Source organism: Urocampus carinirostris, chromosome 19 (genome assembly GCF_059441175.1).
Source record: "Urocampus carinirostris isolate Australia breed hairy pipefish chromosome 19, RoL_Ucar_1.0, whole genome shotgun sequence".
Taxonomy (NCBI): domain Eukaryota; kingdom Metazoa; phylum Chordata; class Actinopteri; order Syngnathiformes; family Syngnathidae; genus Urocampus; species Urocampus carinirostris.
Window position 1 is genome coordinate 28,825,627 of NC_142367.1, and position 17,996 is coordinate 28,843,622.

The following is a 17,996-nucleotide window of genomic DNA, read 5'->3' on the forward strand; positions in this document are numbered from 1 at the left end:
ACAAAGATTTTAATATTATGCGACAAAATATATCAGAAAAAAAAAGAAATGGATATCTTGTGAAAAAATTGTAAAAACAAATGACGTTTGTTGGCCATCGTATATGAGTCAATTCATTCAAAAGTAAAAAATAATCTTGCATTGTTGGAAACTCAGCAAAATGTAACTTGATGTCAAGTTTGATAATGACTTAGTTGCCACACTTGGGATTGCCGTTGCTCACTGTTGTTTCAAGCGTTGCTCACCCACTTTGTGTGAACGCTCAGACGCGTAAGGAAAATGACAGGGAACATTGCTTGGTGGCACTTCATATTACACACTGTCCCATAAATGTTGCCCCGAGACTGAACAGAAGCCATTGTTCGGGCTAATTTTTACTTTCAGGCTGTGAAGTGAATGTCAGCTGCCTCCATTGTTGCCTGCTTCCTCCGACCCGTTTTCAACGACTGTATTTTTCGACTATACGGCCAAAATCCAAAGAAAGCGGAATTCTTGCTCTCTGGTGTATTACCATTATAATCATAACATTCTTTTATAGTGAGCACTGCAGGATTTTGGGACACAGATTCCTAGATGGAGTGCTTGTAAAGGCTTGAAAGTGTTGCCGTGTTGTGCTCTCTGATGTCTCTGCTTTGCCATTGCATTTTGTCGTCCCTCGCGAGTGGTATGAGTTTGTAAGGCAGTGTCCTACAAAGCGTTATTGCCCCCTACAGGCCAGGTTTATGCTACACTTGGAGTGTGTGTGTTAGTGCAAGCATGGCATATTCATTCTGGACATTAATTATAGGCCATGCAAAAAAATTAAAAGGTAAATGGTCTGTATTTCTATAGCGCTTTTCGAGTCAATGAAGACCTCCCGAAGCGCTTTACAATGTGCTTCACACTTACCCATTCACACACACATTCACTGTGCAGCCCTTTGAGCCTCTTTGTGATTAAGGGCCAAACAAATAAACAGGACTTGACTTCATTTGACTTGTTTTTGAGTTTTTCCTTGCCCTCATGTAGATTTTAGATCAGGGGATGGTGTCATAATAGTCTTTGGTTTGCAATAATCTGTGGTCTGTACAGCCCTCTGAGCCTCTTTGTGATTAAGGGCCAAACAAATAAACAGGACTTGACTTGACTTGACTTCATTTGATATGTTTTGGAGTTTTTCCTTGCCCTCATGTAGGTTTTAGATCAGGGGATGGTGTCATAATAGTCTTTGGTTTGCAATAATCTGTGGTCTGTGCAGCCCTTTGAGCCTCTTTGTGATTAAGGGCCAAACAAATAAACTGTACTTGACTTGACTGAGGTTTTTGAGTTTTTCCTTGCCCTCATGTAGGTTTTAGATCAGGGGATGCTGTCGTAATAGTCTGTGGTTTGCAATAATCTGTGGTCTGTGGAGCCCTTTGAGACTCTTTGTGATTTCGGGCGTCACAAATAAACAGGACTTGACATGATCAACATGGGATTTAACGGTACTGGAGAAATTGTCTCAGAAAGCCCTTCAAAAGTGCTTCGGAGTAGAAACCCCGCGAACTAAAGGCAGGCTTCGGTATCTACTCATAGCCGTTGCATGCCTGAGCACGAATTTCACACGTTTCCCCTCGGAATGCTCGGATACTCTGGCGTGACTGAAAACCGTCTGCATGTCTGAATACAGGTTCTTATAGGAATTACAGTATGGACAGTTGTTTTCTTATTTCTGTGTTTTTTGCGCATTTCAAACCCGTTTTAAGATCACATCGAGGCGACCCAAGGAAATACAAAATGCGCTTTTCAAATGTTTGGACAATTTACCAAGGCACCAAAAAAAATCCAAACCTATCTCCCCGTTTGAGCCAACTTTGGCAGCCATTGTTGGTAAATCGTCTTTTGGCCCATTCTCCTTTGCAAATTGGTTTCAAGTCTGCCATATTGGAGGGTTTTGGAGCCTGTTAACACCGCAACTTCTCAATCGGGTTTCAATCCAGATTGTGACTTGGCCACGGCAGAACCTGCATTTTCCCATGAGTTTCCATAGAAAGGGGATTATATAGGGATTATTTAAAACGGAGTCTTTTGGTGTGACACATAGACTGTTAACTTAAGTTGAAATGATGTCCGTTATATAACTGGACTGAACCTATTGGGCATCCATACTGTCTATGGCTTTATATGTCTATTCATAAGTCTAATTTATCTCCGAGCCATATGTACTTGTGTAATGAGCTATAGGTCCTATAGGTTACCTCAATATGATGGCTTGATTGAAATGTTCAGTTTATTACTGGATTAGTAACTGCTTGGAATTTTCCTGCCCTCCTTGACTTAGGCAAACTCGAGGACAAACTAACAGCAGATCTAAGTGTAAACAGGAGACTGCCCCCATCCGAGTTGCACATTTCAACAAACAAATCAAAGACATCCCACTATTCCCCAATTGGCAATGTGTCCTCTGCAGCTAGCTTTAGCTTTCTCTTATTGGCTATCTTCTTCCCGCATGATGGCGTTTCGGCTCCTCCCATGGGCGTGCCAAAGAAGCCGCCTGGGCTCCACAATCTCTGGTCGTCCTGCGTTAGCACACCCAGGCGTCCTGTTATCAAAAGTCCTACACAAAACTTCATTTCACACAGCCTGCCCTGACCTTTTATTGTATATTGAACTAAAGCACAGTCAGTGAATATCTTTAATGCATTAAACTTAATGCACGTAATTTGTAGTCAATCGTATAAAATCCTTTATAGTCAAATGTATAAAATCCTTTAGTATCCTGCAACAATTTTGGATTTCTCTTTTTGTTGATGCCAAATGAACCTGAGAAACATATATACATTTGCACGAACGAAAAAAATATATAAATACCATGTGAATTGTATTGAGTTCATTTTAACGCACTGCTGCTAAATATGCTTATTTTCATGACACTTTTGTTAACATGCGCACTATTCAAGGCACATTATTGGATAGATATATAGATACTTTATTCATTTATCGTAGGGAAAATTTACACTTCCAGCTGTATCCTTTTGTTGTTTATTAACAGATTAACAGATGGCCTCGGGGTGCTGTGTTTGTAGTTTAGCAACAGCGGAGTGGATGACGTCACACGCGAGGCCAAAAGTTCGACGTCCCTGCAGCAGATAGAAATCTTTGTGCCCAGGGTTACACCGCCTCGTGTTCACGTAGATAGCGAGTCCGCCTCCTCTCCGCTTCCCGCAGGCTTTTGTGTCTCTGTCTGTCTCCGGGTAGCTCAACGTTAGCGTCCGGGATGCTAGACGTGAGCCACGTTTCCGTAAAACACAGCAAACTGCACTCCCTCTACGCTTTGATGTTTTTCACTAGCACAGCCAGTTTGTCGGTCTTATTTGGTAGAGAGTTGACATTTACCGTTATTATGACTGAAGCACTGTGTTGTAATTAGTCATTCATGATCCATTTTAGGGTGTCGCTTATATGCAAGTAAGTACTTGACGTCGTTTTGGTGTTGTTGCTCAAATCTACCATCTTTTTAGCCCATCAACGAAGATTTCTTTTTTTTCCCTGATTTGGGTTTGCAGTTTGTCATAAGGGTGAAAGGTCCGGGTCCTGAAGTCAGCTCCATTGTTTTAAAATGTTCATCGCTAACCTTGGTTTTCTTTGAGCAGATATTTGTTTTATCTCTCTTTTGTATTGTATTTCACTCTCCAGTTCCTTTCTTTTTACTGTTTTTTTTTCAGGCAGTGGCAGTATCGACATCCCGGTCCTGTGCATGCTCGTCTCCGGGGACGCCAGTCTGCTGGAGGTGAGTTGACTTTAGAGATGAGTCGAGAGAACATCCCTCGAAGAAGCGTATCTTTCTCGTCTGCTCGACTAGAGAGTGGATCTCTCTCTGAAGAGCTCCATGCCCTGGTTGGTGCTGGCGGGCTCGGGCGGAACGGCCGATTTCCTGAGCGATCTCGTGAAGAACCTGTCTCTGGCGCCGACGGTCTCGTCCTCCGGGGAAGGCGAAAGCGAGGCCGGTCCCAGCGTGGACCTGAAAGACCGAGTCGCCGAACGCGTTCGCAAATACTTTCCCTCCGAAGAAGAGACCGACAAACTCGTCGAGCACGTGAGTTCCGCGGATTCCGTCCGACCCGTCTCGTGGGACTTTTCGCGTAGCGTATCGATTGAGATGCTGTGGTGTGACCTTAACAGGGCAGTTCATGCTAGATTTGAGTTTGCAAAGAAGAATGGGCCAAAAGTTCTCCACAGCTTTATGAAGGACTCATGAACAAGGATGGTGTTTTCTGTTATCAGATGGCCCAACTCACTATTTAGGTTCATGGGGCCATGACTTTTTCACAAGTTTTTGGTTGTTCCTTGATAAATGGAATCAACGTTTCAACCTGGGGTTGTCTCTGTGTGATATTCAAATCTTTTTGAAAACCTGAAACCTTTTTGGGTGATAAATATTCAAAAAAAAAAAAACAGAGATGAGGAGGGTGGGTAAGTACTTTTTGTATATTAAGTTTGGTTTATTTTCGATGCAAATCTGTGCAGGCTCTGAGCATCTACCAAAACAAAGATCTGATCACCATCTACCAGGGAGAGCAGGAGGGACCCAACGATTTTGACACGGTGCTGCTAAAAGCTCTAGTGGGAGGTAAGGTATATATCGAACCATGTCAAATAACGAAAAATGGTTCAGTCCAGCCCTTGAGACATAGCTGAGATAAGCACGGGATACTAGTCGGTGGCAACGCATCGGTTATAGACAGGGTTGGGTAGGGTTACTTGAACTGGATGACTTCCAATGACTTTTGGATGACTCCAATACCAAATATGCTCATAAAAGACAAAAGAAACTAAATAGGAATAAAATGACTCCATTTTGTGCAGGCTTTCTTCTTTTATGAGCATATTTGCTATTGGAGTCATCCAAAAGTCATTGAAAGTCATCCAGTTCAAGTAACCCTACCCAACCCTGGTTTTAAATATGTCCACTGGATGTTGCTCAACCTAGGCAAGCCACTCACTGTGGATGTCGTTTTTTTCTGTATTGCTGTGCTAGCTAGTATTTTTTTTTTGGGCGTAAAAGTTGGTTTTGGGTTAAAGATTGTTCTATCAGTTTCCAGCATAAACTGTCTCAACTGTGAAGCTAAATAAGGGGTTATTTAACGATTTTCAGCCACAAGAGGGTCTGTTGGGGTGAGACTTTGACTGTAGTCAAAATTGTGTCCTTTATATTCCGGACCGAACCCTCTGACCATTAGGATTGCCTTGGCTTCGCATGTGCAACAATTGTTTAGGACTGAATCAATACTCAGCGGAACCTCGGTTCTCGACCATAATCCGTTCCAGAACACTGTTCGAAAACCGATTTGTACTATCACCGAAGTTGTTTTTTCCCATTAAAAGTAATGTAAAATCGTTTTAATCCGTTCCAACACCCCGAATGTTTACCTTGAACGTAAACGTGAAGCTAACCCAGGCTAATCGTACGTTCTCGTTAGAGTCATCTTCCGTACGAAAGATGACGCTAACATGAACGTGTAAAAATAAAAAAATCAGGTCGTTTACACGTCATTTAGCACCCGGGTCCCCACAAAAAGTGACTAGCGCTTCATTGGAAAGAGGGCTCCATTCAAACACCCTGAATGTTTTACGTAAACAAAGCTAACTGAGGCTAATCGTACGTTCCAAACGAAAGATGACGCTAACATGGACGTGTAAAAATTTTTAAAAAAGGATTATGAATAGGATTTCTTACCTTTGTGGTGGACGGTGGGGAGAGAAAAATCCTCAAAAGTTTTTCAACCTCTTCCAAAACTTGCGGCAGTTGCTTGCTTATAGCGCTAACTTCCTTAGCCGCATCACTCGATTTCACAGCCTCCTTATTCTTTACTATCGTACTGATAGTAGATTTAGCCATGCAGTACAGTGGAATCCGTTCCATTTCTTTGTACGAAAACCGATTTGTACGATCACCGAAGCCGTTTTTTCCCATTAAAAGTCATGTAAAATTGTTTTAATCCGTTCCAACACCCTGAATGTTAATCTTGAATATTTAACGTAAAGCTAACCCAGGCTAATCGTACGTTCGCGTTAGCGTCATCTTCCGTACCAAAGATGACGCTAACGTGAACGTGTAAAAATAAAGAAATCGGGTCGTTTACATGTCATTTAGCACCCGGGTCTCCACAACAAGTGGTGAGCGGTTAAAGGATAAAGAAAAGAATTATGAATAGGATTTCTTACCGGTCGGCAGAAGCCATGCTGTATTCCTGAAAGAAGGGAAACTCGCACACCTTCTTCATATTTTGCTATTATTTCTCTCTTAAATGCAATAGTTGTACGCACTACTCCTCTTTTTTCACCTGTAGCAACTTTGCTGCTTGCACCGACCTTCTTCCGAGGCATCATTAGGGGTTAAAACACTCCGTTCACCGATATTAAAAACGAAAGCAAAAAGGAGTGCGCGTTGCCGTGACAACAGTTCTTCACGAGGGGTGGGAGCAATCTACACTCGTACGCCGCTCAGCGTCGCCCCTAGCGTACCGGCGTTCGAACTTCGATTTTTGGAACGAAAAGCGAAGCAAGAATTTCTCGAAATTTCTGGTCGAGACCCGATTTGTTCGAACTGAGAGGCGTTCGAAAACCCAGGTTCCACTGTATTTACTAGCAAGATCGGATATTCGTACACCTCTCTCATATTGAGCTATTATGTCTTTCTTAAAGGCAATAGTTGGACAACTTGTTTTTTTTTTCACCTGTCCCGCTTGCACCGACCTTCTTCGGAGGCATAATTAGGGGCTAAAACACCCTGTTCACCGATATCTAAAGCGAAAGCAAAAAGAAGTGCGTGCGCAGGTCAGCGAAGCAAGAATCTCTCTAAATTTTTGGTCGAACACCGATTTGTCCGAACTGAGAGGCGTTTGAAAACCCAGGTTCCACTGTATTTAAAAATGGAACATTTTTTTTTGATCTCAGACATACGGTATGTACTTGTGAACAGAGCCGTAGGTTTGGGACCCCCGCACTAGGTCTTTAAAATGCTGTTCTTTTTTTTGTTTTCCTAGCGTCCAAACAGCGCGTTTCTGTTGAGCACAGCCCTTACAACGAAGAGTTGAAGCTTGCGGTGACTTGGAACCGAGTGGACATCGCCAAGAGTGAACTATTCAATGGAGACATCCAGTGGAGAGTGAGTGACACAGAACTCTAAGTCCAGTTTTATTTGTTTGGCCCTTAATCAGTAGCTCAGGAGGTAGAGCGCTCGTCTTGGGATCAAGGGATCCCAGTTCGAATCCCGGCTCGACCGTGTTACATGTCGAAGTGTCCTTGGGTAAGACACTGAACCCCTTTTACCGCCAATAAGCAGGTTAGCGTCTTAGATGGCTGCAATACAATGCCGCTATTGGGAAATGTGGAGCACATTGTAAAGAGCTTTATAAATGCAGATCGTTTCATATCATAATCGCAAGAAGTCTCAAAGGGCTCCCGATCTGAAGCCTATAGGAGGGCAAGGAAACACTTAAAAAGCTCAGCTTGAGGAAAATGAAGAAACCTTGAGAAGGGACCTAGATTCAAATTGCATACAGTGGTAACTTAAGACTGCAACTCATTATTATTTTCGTATTCGACGAATCGGTCTATCCTTTTTTCCGATTATATTTCAAGTCGAGTCCTTTTTATTTGTTTGGCCCTCAATCACAAAGAGTCGCAAGGGCTGCACAGATTATTGCAAACCACAGACTCATCTCATCTCGTTAGCCGCACCGCTTATCCTCAGTAGGGTTGCGGGGGTGCTGGAGCCCATCCCAGCAATCATCAGTGGGCAGGGGACACCCTGAACTGGTTGCCAGCCAATCGCAGGGCACACAGGTACAGACAATTTGCTCGCCCATTCACACCTAGGGACAATTTGGACCGGCCAATCCACCTGAAATGCATGTCTTTGAAATGTGGGAGGAAACCCACGCAAGCACGGGGAGAACATGCAAACTCCACACAGGAGGTTCGATCTCATGACCTCAGAACTGTGCCGCACACGCGCTAACCACTGCCACTGTCTTTGGAATGTGGGAGGAAACCGGAGTGCCCGGAGGAAACCCACGCAAGCACGGGGAGAACATACAAACTCCGCACAGGAAGTCCGGTAGCTGGATTCGAACCCACACAGGAGGTTCCCAAGACATGAACTGTGCCACACACGCGCTAACCACTGCGCCGCCGTGCTGCCCCCAAACCACAGACTATTATGAAATGAAAAAAAAGAAAAACATTAATTGAAATACTAGGCAAAAAAACATGAACTACCATTCAAATGTTAATTTTCATTAGAAAATATCATAGGTGGAAAACAATTTTACAGAATTTCTTTGACAAAGAAGCCATACCTGGTAGTCGCACAGTGATCTTTGGCAGTTTTTTGTCCAACAGCGCCTTCTAGTGGTACATATTACACGCTCTGGTTTTAAAGCGAAAAAAAAAACACTACAAGGAAAAAAACAAGTTTTACATTTTACGACTCATTTGATTTTGTTTTTCCTCATCAAATAAGAAGGATAATACATAGAAAACATCATAATAGAACATTTTTATTTCCTCCTCTATTCAAATATTGGACTGATAGAAATATAGTGCATAAAACAACAGAATATAAATCAATGAAAAATGGATACATACAATTGTATACTATAAGATTTTTCCTAATGCCTTATCAAAAGATGCCCCTTACATTTGAATTCATCATACAAAAAAAGAAAGAGCGATACGTTTCATTTTATCCACAAAAACATGGCAAAAATGTCAACCCACCTTTCAAAATGTCATCAACCGATATGTTTTTCTTGATCCCAATGTGCAAATAAGATACTGTATGCTTAAAGGGACAGTGTGTAACACAAAGTGCTTCCGAGTAGTACAAAAGACTTTCATTCAGTAAAAAAGAAAAACCATTGAATTGACTACTATTAACCAATGTTCCCCCTAAGCTGCGTGTGTGCGCAATTGCCCACCGCCCAGAGCTTTTCTGCGTACGAGAAAATCTAGCCAGCTCACAAAAATCAGGGTTCGAAATTGCTAATTAAGAAGCCAATGAAGTCAAAGTGACAGTGCATGAAGGTCCAAATACACGGGTTCCCCTGACGCTGTTTTCTAAATGCGGTATTTGGAAGTCAAGGTCGAAGTAGAACAAAGTTGAGTAAGGTCAGTACAGTGGGACCTCACTACTTCGCGGTTCCACGTTCACGGGTTCAGAGCTTCAGAACTTCGCGGGTCTAAAAAATAATAATAAAATATATTTCTTTCAAGCATTTCTGAAGGGGTGTCGCCACTTCGCGAATTTTCACTTTTCGCGGGTGGTTTTAGTCCCCATTAACCGCGATAACTGAGGGATTACTGTAATTTTTCGAGAACCGGCTTCTTCGGCTCGGCTCACTAAAAAGAACCGGCTCTTTCGGGTCCCAAACGGCTCTTCGGGGTTTTTTTTGCTTCTTTAATCCCTACACGACCAAATAGGATGTAAAATTGTGCACAAAATGACAAAGGAAAAAAAGAAAAAGATACCGTAATGAAAAAGTAGTAAAAAGCTGAGAAAAAAACCAAACAAAAGGAGAGAAAAAAGAGCAAGAAAAAAAAGAAAGAAGCAAATAAAGGGAAAAAAAGTAATGGAGAACAAAAAAGCAAGAAAAAAGTAAGTTAGGAAAAAATAAACACAATGAGATTTTTTTTTAAAAACAGGGAAAAGTAAAATAAAGTTTGTGTTGCATTCAAATAATTTCCAATGATATTAAATCAATCTTGTTGCCAACATTGTACTTCCACTAAAAAATGTGATGAAGTAAAATATATCAGGAAATAAAAATGGAATGGAAATCTTGTGAAAGAATTGTAAAAACCAATGTTGTTTGTAGGCAATTCATTCAAAAGTGAAAAATAATTCTGTGATGAGTTGAGTGAATTCAACTCAATTCCAAGTGTTTATTGTCATTAGCACAGTAAAGTTGCGAGCGAAAACGAAAATGGAAACTAAGGAATGGTTGGCATTTCTTGAATCCCAAGACTTTAACCTTCCGAATGATATTTGAAACGATGCGTTTGAGTGACATCGTACAGACGCCGCATTCGCAAAATGTAAGGTGATGTCAAGTTATGGACATGTTTGATCAGGATTTAGTTGCCTCACTTGGGATCGCCGTCGCTCACTGTCGTTTCAAGCGTTGCTCACCCACTTTGTGTGAACGCTCAGACCCGTAAGGAAAATGACAGGGAACATTGTCTATTTACTAAAAGTGAGTGAAAGGACCCCCCACCCCAAAATATGATTTGAGACCCCGTACTCACGCCACCTTTCAATGACGAAACAGTACGAAGACCTGGAGGACTCCATGACGGACGCCCTGGTCAACGACAAGCCCCAATTCGTGCGTCTCTTCACCGAGAACGGCCTGAACATTTTGGACTATTTGACCTACGGGCGCCTGGAGAGCCTCTACCGATCGGTGGCCGACGGGACGCTCCTCTACCAGCTCCTGCAGCGCCGCCTGCTGGAGAGACTCGGTACGCCGTCGCATCTGCAGGATTCCGCCGGGACGGAGAAAATTCACAGCGGCCCGGTCACCGAGCTCAGTCTTTTCGAGGTTGGTTATCGGGATTCTTTCGGTCATTGGGTGATAAATGCCGACGAGAGCGATCGTTTTCAGCCGAAAATAGAGATAGATAGATAGATAATTTCATCATCCCCGTAGGGAAATTCACACTTCCAGCAGTATCCTTGTGTTGAAAAAAAAGATTTCAAAATAAAAGAAATAGAATACACAAATACCCAATGTAACGTGTGGATATAGAGTATCTAGATCACGGGCGGCCCACGGGCCGGATCAGGCCCGCTAGGGGATTAGATCCGGCCCGCGAGACAAGGCTCAGAGAAGCGCAAGAGAAAAACGAGCTGCAGGTTGAAATATGTCCACTTGATGTTGCCAAAGCCAGGTTCCTCTCACAAAGACACTGTACTTGTATTTCTTTCTTTCTAATCTCTCTTTCTCTCTTCCTCCATTTTCTCTCACTCTCTCGGTCTCTTTTTCTCTTTCTTTGTTCCTTTTTGTCTCTTTCTCTCTGTCTTTTTACCTTATTTTGCTCTCTCTCGATTTTTTCCTTTACTTTCTTTCTCTCTCTCTTGCTTTCCCCTTTCTCTCCTTCTCTCTTCTCTCCTCCTTTTCTCTCTTTCTATTTCTCTTTGGATTTTATTCTTTCTTTCTTTCCCCCTCTCTCACAATTTCTGTTTTTATCTCCTGTTTCTAACTCTCTCTGTCTCTCCTTCTCTCTTTTTTTTTTTTTGTACCACCCTTTCTACCTTTCTCTCCCTATTATTATTTCTTTCTCTCTTTTTTTTCTTTCTCTCTAATCTTCTAAACCGGCCCCCGAGAGAATGTTTGTTCTATCTTGTGGGCCCCCGAGCTTAAATGAGTTTGACACCCCTGATCTAGATAGTGCTAGGGAAAATACACACTGTCATAAAAATTGGGTAATATGCAAATGTGGGGGGTGGGGTTTCATGTGGGCTTTGACTCCCCCGGGTGGAGTTCAAGAGCCTCATGGCGTGAGGAAGAAATAATCTCCTCAGTCTGTCCGTGGAACAAGGGAACGAGGAAAATGTTATTATTGAAGTCAAAAGTTCAATATGCCGCAAAATGTCCGAAGAAAAACAGTGCCATTTTCTGACAATGGAGTGAAGAAAATGCAAAAAAAAGTATGAAGTATTAGGTCAAAATATTATAAAATGTGACATGTTGTGACAATGATTATATTCTTTGCAATGACGGAATACTTTTGTTATGAATTATGAATACTGGGGCGGCAGTAGCTCAGGAGGTATAGCGGTCGTCTTGGGATCAAGGGATCCCAGTTCGAATCCCGGCTCGACCGTGTTACATGTCGAAATGTCCTTGGCTAAGACACTGAACCCCTCATAACCCCAATAAGCAGGTTAGCGCCTTACATGGCTGCAAGGCCGCTATTGGGAAATGTGGAGCGCATTGTAAAGCGCTTTGGGAAGTCATTGACTTGAAAAGCGCTAGAGAAATTTCATGAATTTGAGTAAAAATAAGCAACCTTTTCTGACTTTAGGGTTCGAATTTTCATTATTTTTTGCAATGTGAGCGTAATCTTGTTGTATGTTGTTTTATGTAGCACTATTGAAATACTCTATCAACACGTTATGTTGGGTATTTTTGTATTCTATATCTTTATTTTATTATTTTATTTTCTTAACGCAAGGATACTGCTGGAAGTGTCAATTTCCCTTCGGGGATGAAGAATGTATCTATCTATCAAGACATCTATCTATCTATCTATCTATCTATCTGGACATCTATCTATCTATCTGGACATCTATCTATCTGGACATCTATCTATCTAGACATCTATCTGGACATCTATCTGGACATCTATCTATCTATCTAGACACCTATCTATATAGACATCTATTTATCTATCTAGACATCTATCTAGTCATCTATCTATCTAGACATTTATCTAGACATCTAGACATTTTTTCTATCTAGACATCTATCTATATATCTAGACATCTATCTATCTATCTAGACATCTATCTATACATCTATTTATCTATCTATCTATCTAGTCATCTATCTATCTAGACATTTATCTAGACATCTAGACATTTTTTCTATCTAGACATCTATCTATATATCTAGACATCTATCTATCTATCTAGACATCTATCTATACATCTATTTATCTATCTATCTATCTAGACATCTATCTATCTAGACATTTATCTAGACATTTATCTAGACATCTATCTAGACATCTATCTATCTAGACATCTATTTATCTATCTATCTAGACATCTATCTAGACATCTATTTATCTATCTAGACATCTATCTAGACATCTATTTATCTATCTATCTAGACATCTATCTAGACATCTATCTAGACATCTATCTATCTATCTAGACATCTATCTATCTAGACATCTATCTATCTAGACATCTATCTATCTAGACATTTATCTAGACATCTATCTAGACATCTATCTATCTAGACATCTATCTATCTAGACATTTATCTAGACATCTATCTAGACATCTATCTAGACATCTATCTAGACATCTATCTAGACATCTATCTAGACATCTAGACATCTATCTATCTAAATTGGATCACATTTGAGAAAAACTAAAATGACATTTTCTGAAAAAGGGGTAGAATTTCTTTTTTTAATTTAAAAATAAAAGTATATAATCGAATAGCACCGCACGAGTTTGAACTATCCGATTGTCGATCTTTGTTTCTCGGCAGGTCTCGCGAGTGCTGGAGCTCCTCATGGGCGACGTCTGCCAGCCGTTCTATTATGCGCCCTTGGATCTGGAACTCATCACGTCCAAAAGGCGGGCAATGAGGGTACTTTTTGACATGGCTCGCGCAATCCCTTATCCGTTCCAAAAAAGAGAATTCGATGACCTCTATGTAATGTCTTTTCTCAGTGGCTTTTTGCGATTTCCTCCAAACGCGACCGCATTTTCCAATTCATTTTAATTTGGGGGTATGATATTTACCGTATTTTCCGCACTATAGGGAGCAACTGGTTATAGGGCGCACCCCCAAAAAATAGTTTTCGGTCCTATATTTGACCTACATAAGACACACTGGATTATAAGGCGCTACAATGGGAACGTGGAGGTCATGTCTTTTTTTTTCTCGCTAGCGTGCCAGTAAGCTTCTGCGCGGAGACTGTTTGTATCGAGAAAAGCGTTGCCTCTTCCCGTGGGCCTCGCTCTTCATCTGGGCCGTCCTCCAGAACCGCAGCGAGATGGCCACCTTCTTCTGGGAAATGGTAAATTGTCGCGACCGGCGTCCGACTCACGGAGACCTCCAAAAAGCCGACGCTTCTTCTCGACACCCTCGCAGGCGGGAGAGTCGGTGCTGAGCGCTCTGAGCGGCTGCAAGATGCTGAGAGAACTTTCCAAACTGGAAATCGAGACGGAAACCAAACTTTCGATGAAAGAGCTGGCTCAGAAATTCGAGAACCTGGCTCACGGTAAAACGGAAATCTCCTTCTACTGGCCTTACTCCAAAAAAAAAATGGAAGAGTTTATGAATAAGACACTGAAAATAAGGAGAGAAGTCATTTTGTGAAGATAAGAAATTCCAACCTGTTCTAAAGGTCCTCCCCTGAGCCCTTTCTTTTCGTTAAATCTACGTTATAAAAAGCGCTAAGAGGTGTGCAAATCAAAGAACGGTGACATGCTTGGCTAATAGTGACAACGGTGTAAATAATTCATTTCAAAGCACTGTTCATTCATAAAACCAACAAGGTATCGCAAACCCTAGTTACAGGGTCACTGAATGTGAGAGGATGTGGAAGTAAAGCGACCGAGTGGAAGAAAGAGGCGATCGGAAGGATGATGACTAAAAGGAAGGTGGATGTGTTAGCCTCGAGTGAAACAAAGATGAAACAAGCAATAAATACAAAAAGAAAACGTTACAGCTAAAAACGAGCTGTTTATTTCAATGGCGCATAATAGTCAAAAATCAAGTATTGGTGCGTCATAACAGTCAAATGGAACAATGAGGCGCAGTCATTGTAGCCAAAATAACCCCATCATCCTCAACAAAATTCTTTGATGGTGCCTGATCATAAAAACAAAATAAATGATTGACTTTTGTCTCCTTTTTATATAGGTTTCAAGTTTAGTAAACACTCCTAAATGGAGAGGAGACATCAATGGATTTCCAACTTGTTTGGAGGACGGGGAGAGAAAGTCCCGAGGGTTTTAAAGGTCCACCCTTGAGCACTTTCTTTTTGTTACATCTTCTAGGTGTCGAAGCGGATTAGTCCTAAAGGGTGTGGAGGTCAAAGAACAGCATCACCATCGGCTCATAGTGGCAATCGCCAAACAACAGTCCGCAATAATAGTAGAGATAAGGAACTGGCATGCTATGAAAAGTCCTTTGCTGTTTGTCTATTATTTTTGAGTTTTTCCTTGCCCTCATGTAGGTTTTAGATCAGGGGAGGGTGTCCTAATAGTCCTTTGAGACTCCTTTTGATTGAGAGCTATACAAATAAACAGGACATTATTAAAAACAAAACCAGAACCATAAATCATAAGAAAACCGATTAAAGTAAGGACTTAACACCCCTTTCATGATAAAAGCTGACTGGTACAATTAATCCTCGATATATTATTTTTTTCCCTCTGTGAATTTCAGACGTGTTCAGTTCTTGTTACCGTAGCAACGAAAGTCGCTCCTTCACCCTGTTGATTCGCAAATCGCCAGTTTGGGGCGGGACCACTTGCCTCCAAATGGGAATGGGCGCAGACGCGCGTCTTTTCTTCAGCCACGATGGCGTCCAGGTACTCCGTTCCGTCGCAAACACCTTCTAACCGTGGCCCCGTTTCCTTCACCTCTATGGTCTGCAAAGGGTTCGAATCCCTGCCGAAGCCAGACTCGATGGTCCGCCCGATCCCAACGCGGCGTTGATCCCGCCTCACCGACGTGTTGGTTATGGAGGAGTGGGTTGTTAAAATCATGGACGGTGGAGATACAGTCGACATGTTCTTCTTGGACTCTGCCAAAGCTGCTGAATATGTTAACTGGCTGCTCCTTCTTAAGCTTTGTGCGGACACCGTACGTCCTCAGGTGGATTGGTGTGTTTTGCGCCGATCCTTTCAGGTCCAGATGAGTGGACAGCTATCTGAATTGTCAACTGCTTCCAGCGGGGTGCCTCAAGGTTTGGTGTTCAGCCCCCTGCTCTTCCTGGTGTTTGTGAACAGGCTGCCAGAGCTCTTTGCCGATGGTGTCAGGAGTGCTTCGAAGACCTTTGTCAATGCTTCCATCAAATCTGGAGATGGTCAAACTTTTGGTTTCGACGTCATTTGGCGATCGGCTCCCCGCGACCGGTCCTCTAGACGTGGTGCCTGATGACGTGCTCCTACCGGAGCCGAACCAAGCAAAGAAACCTGAGCGTCCTTGTCGACTCATCCTCAAGCCCAAGGCCCTGTGGTATCTTGTTCCTGGTTTACCTGTCTTATGACACGGTGTCAATCGACATCTTCGTACGCCTGGATGTGTCTCTGGTGGGACCCATCCTTGAATACGGGATCCAGGTATCTCGTCCCCAACCCGGTGAGGGACATCCAACACCCCAAACGGGTTCAGAAGCTCTCGACTCAAATCGTCCAGGAGTCTTACCAGCAGGAGCTTCTTAGGAGAGCTCGTGGCGACTCCATCCTGGCCTACAATATCATGGACGGCAACATGGATCTCCCGCAAGAGCTGTTCCTCACACCCACACCGCAAAGAGGGTTTCGCCACCACTCCCAGAAGATGCAGCTGTCACAGTTCTGGCTAAACCGGCGACAGGCGTCCTTTGCTGTTGGGATGCTGGTCCCTGGAATCTCAGGAGGTCTTCCACAAGCCAACCACCACACAAATATTCAGTGGCACCCTCCAGCTGAACCCTACCATAACCCTAACTTTTCTTCAAGCCAATTGTGCTCCTCTTATTGCAAATGAATCTGATGGATTGTTGGATATCGTTGTTGAAACTTCTTTCCTCTCCGCAGTCTCTGCTGTCCCAGATCTGGTGGGGTGACATGAAAAGGAACACCGAAGTGTGGAAACTGCTACTCGCTTTCTTCTGCCCCGTTTTATGCTACACTAATCTGATCTCCTTCAGGTAAGCTACATTTCTATTAGCAACTACAAGATGAGGCTTCCTTACACTGAAAATGTTTGTCCGAAATTTGGACCTCATCTTTGAAACAAATGCAGTTGTGTTTCGAGAATTTTGCGAGACACCATTGGGTAGACGGTCTAGGCACCAGCCTATCGCAAAAAAACAGGCACGGCCTGCCCCTGCGGTAGCATTTGCTCTGTGCCGTCCGCTGCAGAACACCATGCACGGTACTTTGATATCAATGACGATAAAAACGATTCACTTCGCAATCTGTAACTTATTGAAACCACGCAAGGATACAGCGAGGGACGACCGTACTTTTAATCGGAATTTGTCTTTCTCTTGCCCCATCTCACCCAGTGTTCCCTCTAAGCTGCGCGCGTGCGCAATTGCGCACTGCTCGCACATTCTCAGCGCACAAGAAAATCTAGCCGGCGCACAAAAATCAGGGCTATAAATTACTAATTAAGAAGCGACTCAAGTCAGAGTTACAGTGATGTAGGTAAAATACACGGGTTCCCCTGACGTTGTGTTCTAAATGCGGTATTTTGAAGTCGAGTCGAAAGAGAACAAAGTTGAGTAAAGTTAGTAGAGTTTGTCGGGGAACCGGCTTCTTCGGCTCGGCTCACTAAAGGGAACCGGCTCTTTCGGGTCCTAAACGGCTCTTCGGTTGTTTTTGCTTCTTTAATCCCTACTCGACCAAATATGATGTAAAATCATGCACAAAATGACTTAAAGGAAGGGGGGAATAGAAGAAAAAAGAAAAAAATACCAAAATGAAAAAGTAGTGAAAAGCTGAGAAAAAAAGAAACAAAAGGAAGAGAAAAAAGAAGAATTTTTTTGGAAAAAAGCCAGCAAAAAAGAAAAGAAAGAAATGTAAGAAAAAAGTAAATAGAGAACAAAAAGAAAAAAGTAACAGCTGGGAAAAAATAAACACAATGAGTTTTTTTTTAAAGGAATTTTAAAAAAAGTAGGAAAAAAAAAACACAGAAAAAAGAAGAAAAAGTTTGTGTGGCATTCAAATCATTTCCAATGATATCAAGTGAATCTTGTTTCCAACATTGTACTTCCACTAAAAAATGTGATGAAGAACAGTTCTGTATCTTGCAACCGACTCAATAAGCCCCCAAAAATGTTAATATTATGCGACAAAATATATCAGGAAATAAAAAGAAATGGATATCTTGTGAAAGAATTGTTAAAAAATGACGTTTGTAGGCCATTGTACATGAGTCAATTCATTCAAAAGAGAAAAATCATTTTGCATTGCCGGAAAATCAGCAAAAACTTGATGTCAAGTTTTGGACATCTTTGATAATGGATTAGTTGCCACACTTGGGATTGCTGTTGCTCACTGTTGTTTC

At 42.2% G+C, this 17,996-nt stretch overlaps 1 protein-coding gene across 1 annotated transcript in view; it reads left to right on the forward strand.

The window, feature by feature from the left end:
- LOC148347936 (transient receptor potential cation channel subfamily M member 4-like) overlaps positions 1–17,996 on the forward strand; it is a 57,672-nt gene that overhangs the window by 16,327 nt on the left and 23,349 nt on the right. The window contains exons 7-16 of the mRNA XM_088323608.1: positions 3,684–3,748; positions 3,821–4,054; positions 4,486–4,588; positions 7,005–7,126; positions 10,293–10,565; positions 13,251–13,352; positions 13,657–13,785; positions 13,860–13,989; positions 15,162–15,307; positions 16,520–16,632. Coding sequence (XP_088179734.1) covers positions 3,684–3,748; positions 3,821–4,054; positions 4,486–4,588; positions 7,005–7,126; positions 10,293–10,565; positions 13,251–13,352; positions 13,657–13,785; positions 13,860–13,989; positions 15,162–15,307; positions 16,520–16,632 — 1,417 coding nt within the window. The remainder of the gene's footprint in view (positions 1–3,683; positions 3,749–3,820; positions 4,055–4,485; positions 4,589–7,004; positions 7,127–10,292; positions 10,566–13,250; positions 13,353–13,656; positions 13,786–13,859; positions 13,990–15,161; positions 15,308–16,519; positions 16,633–17,996) is intronic.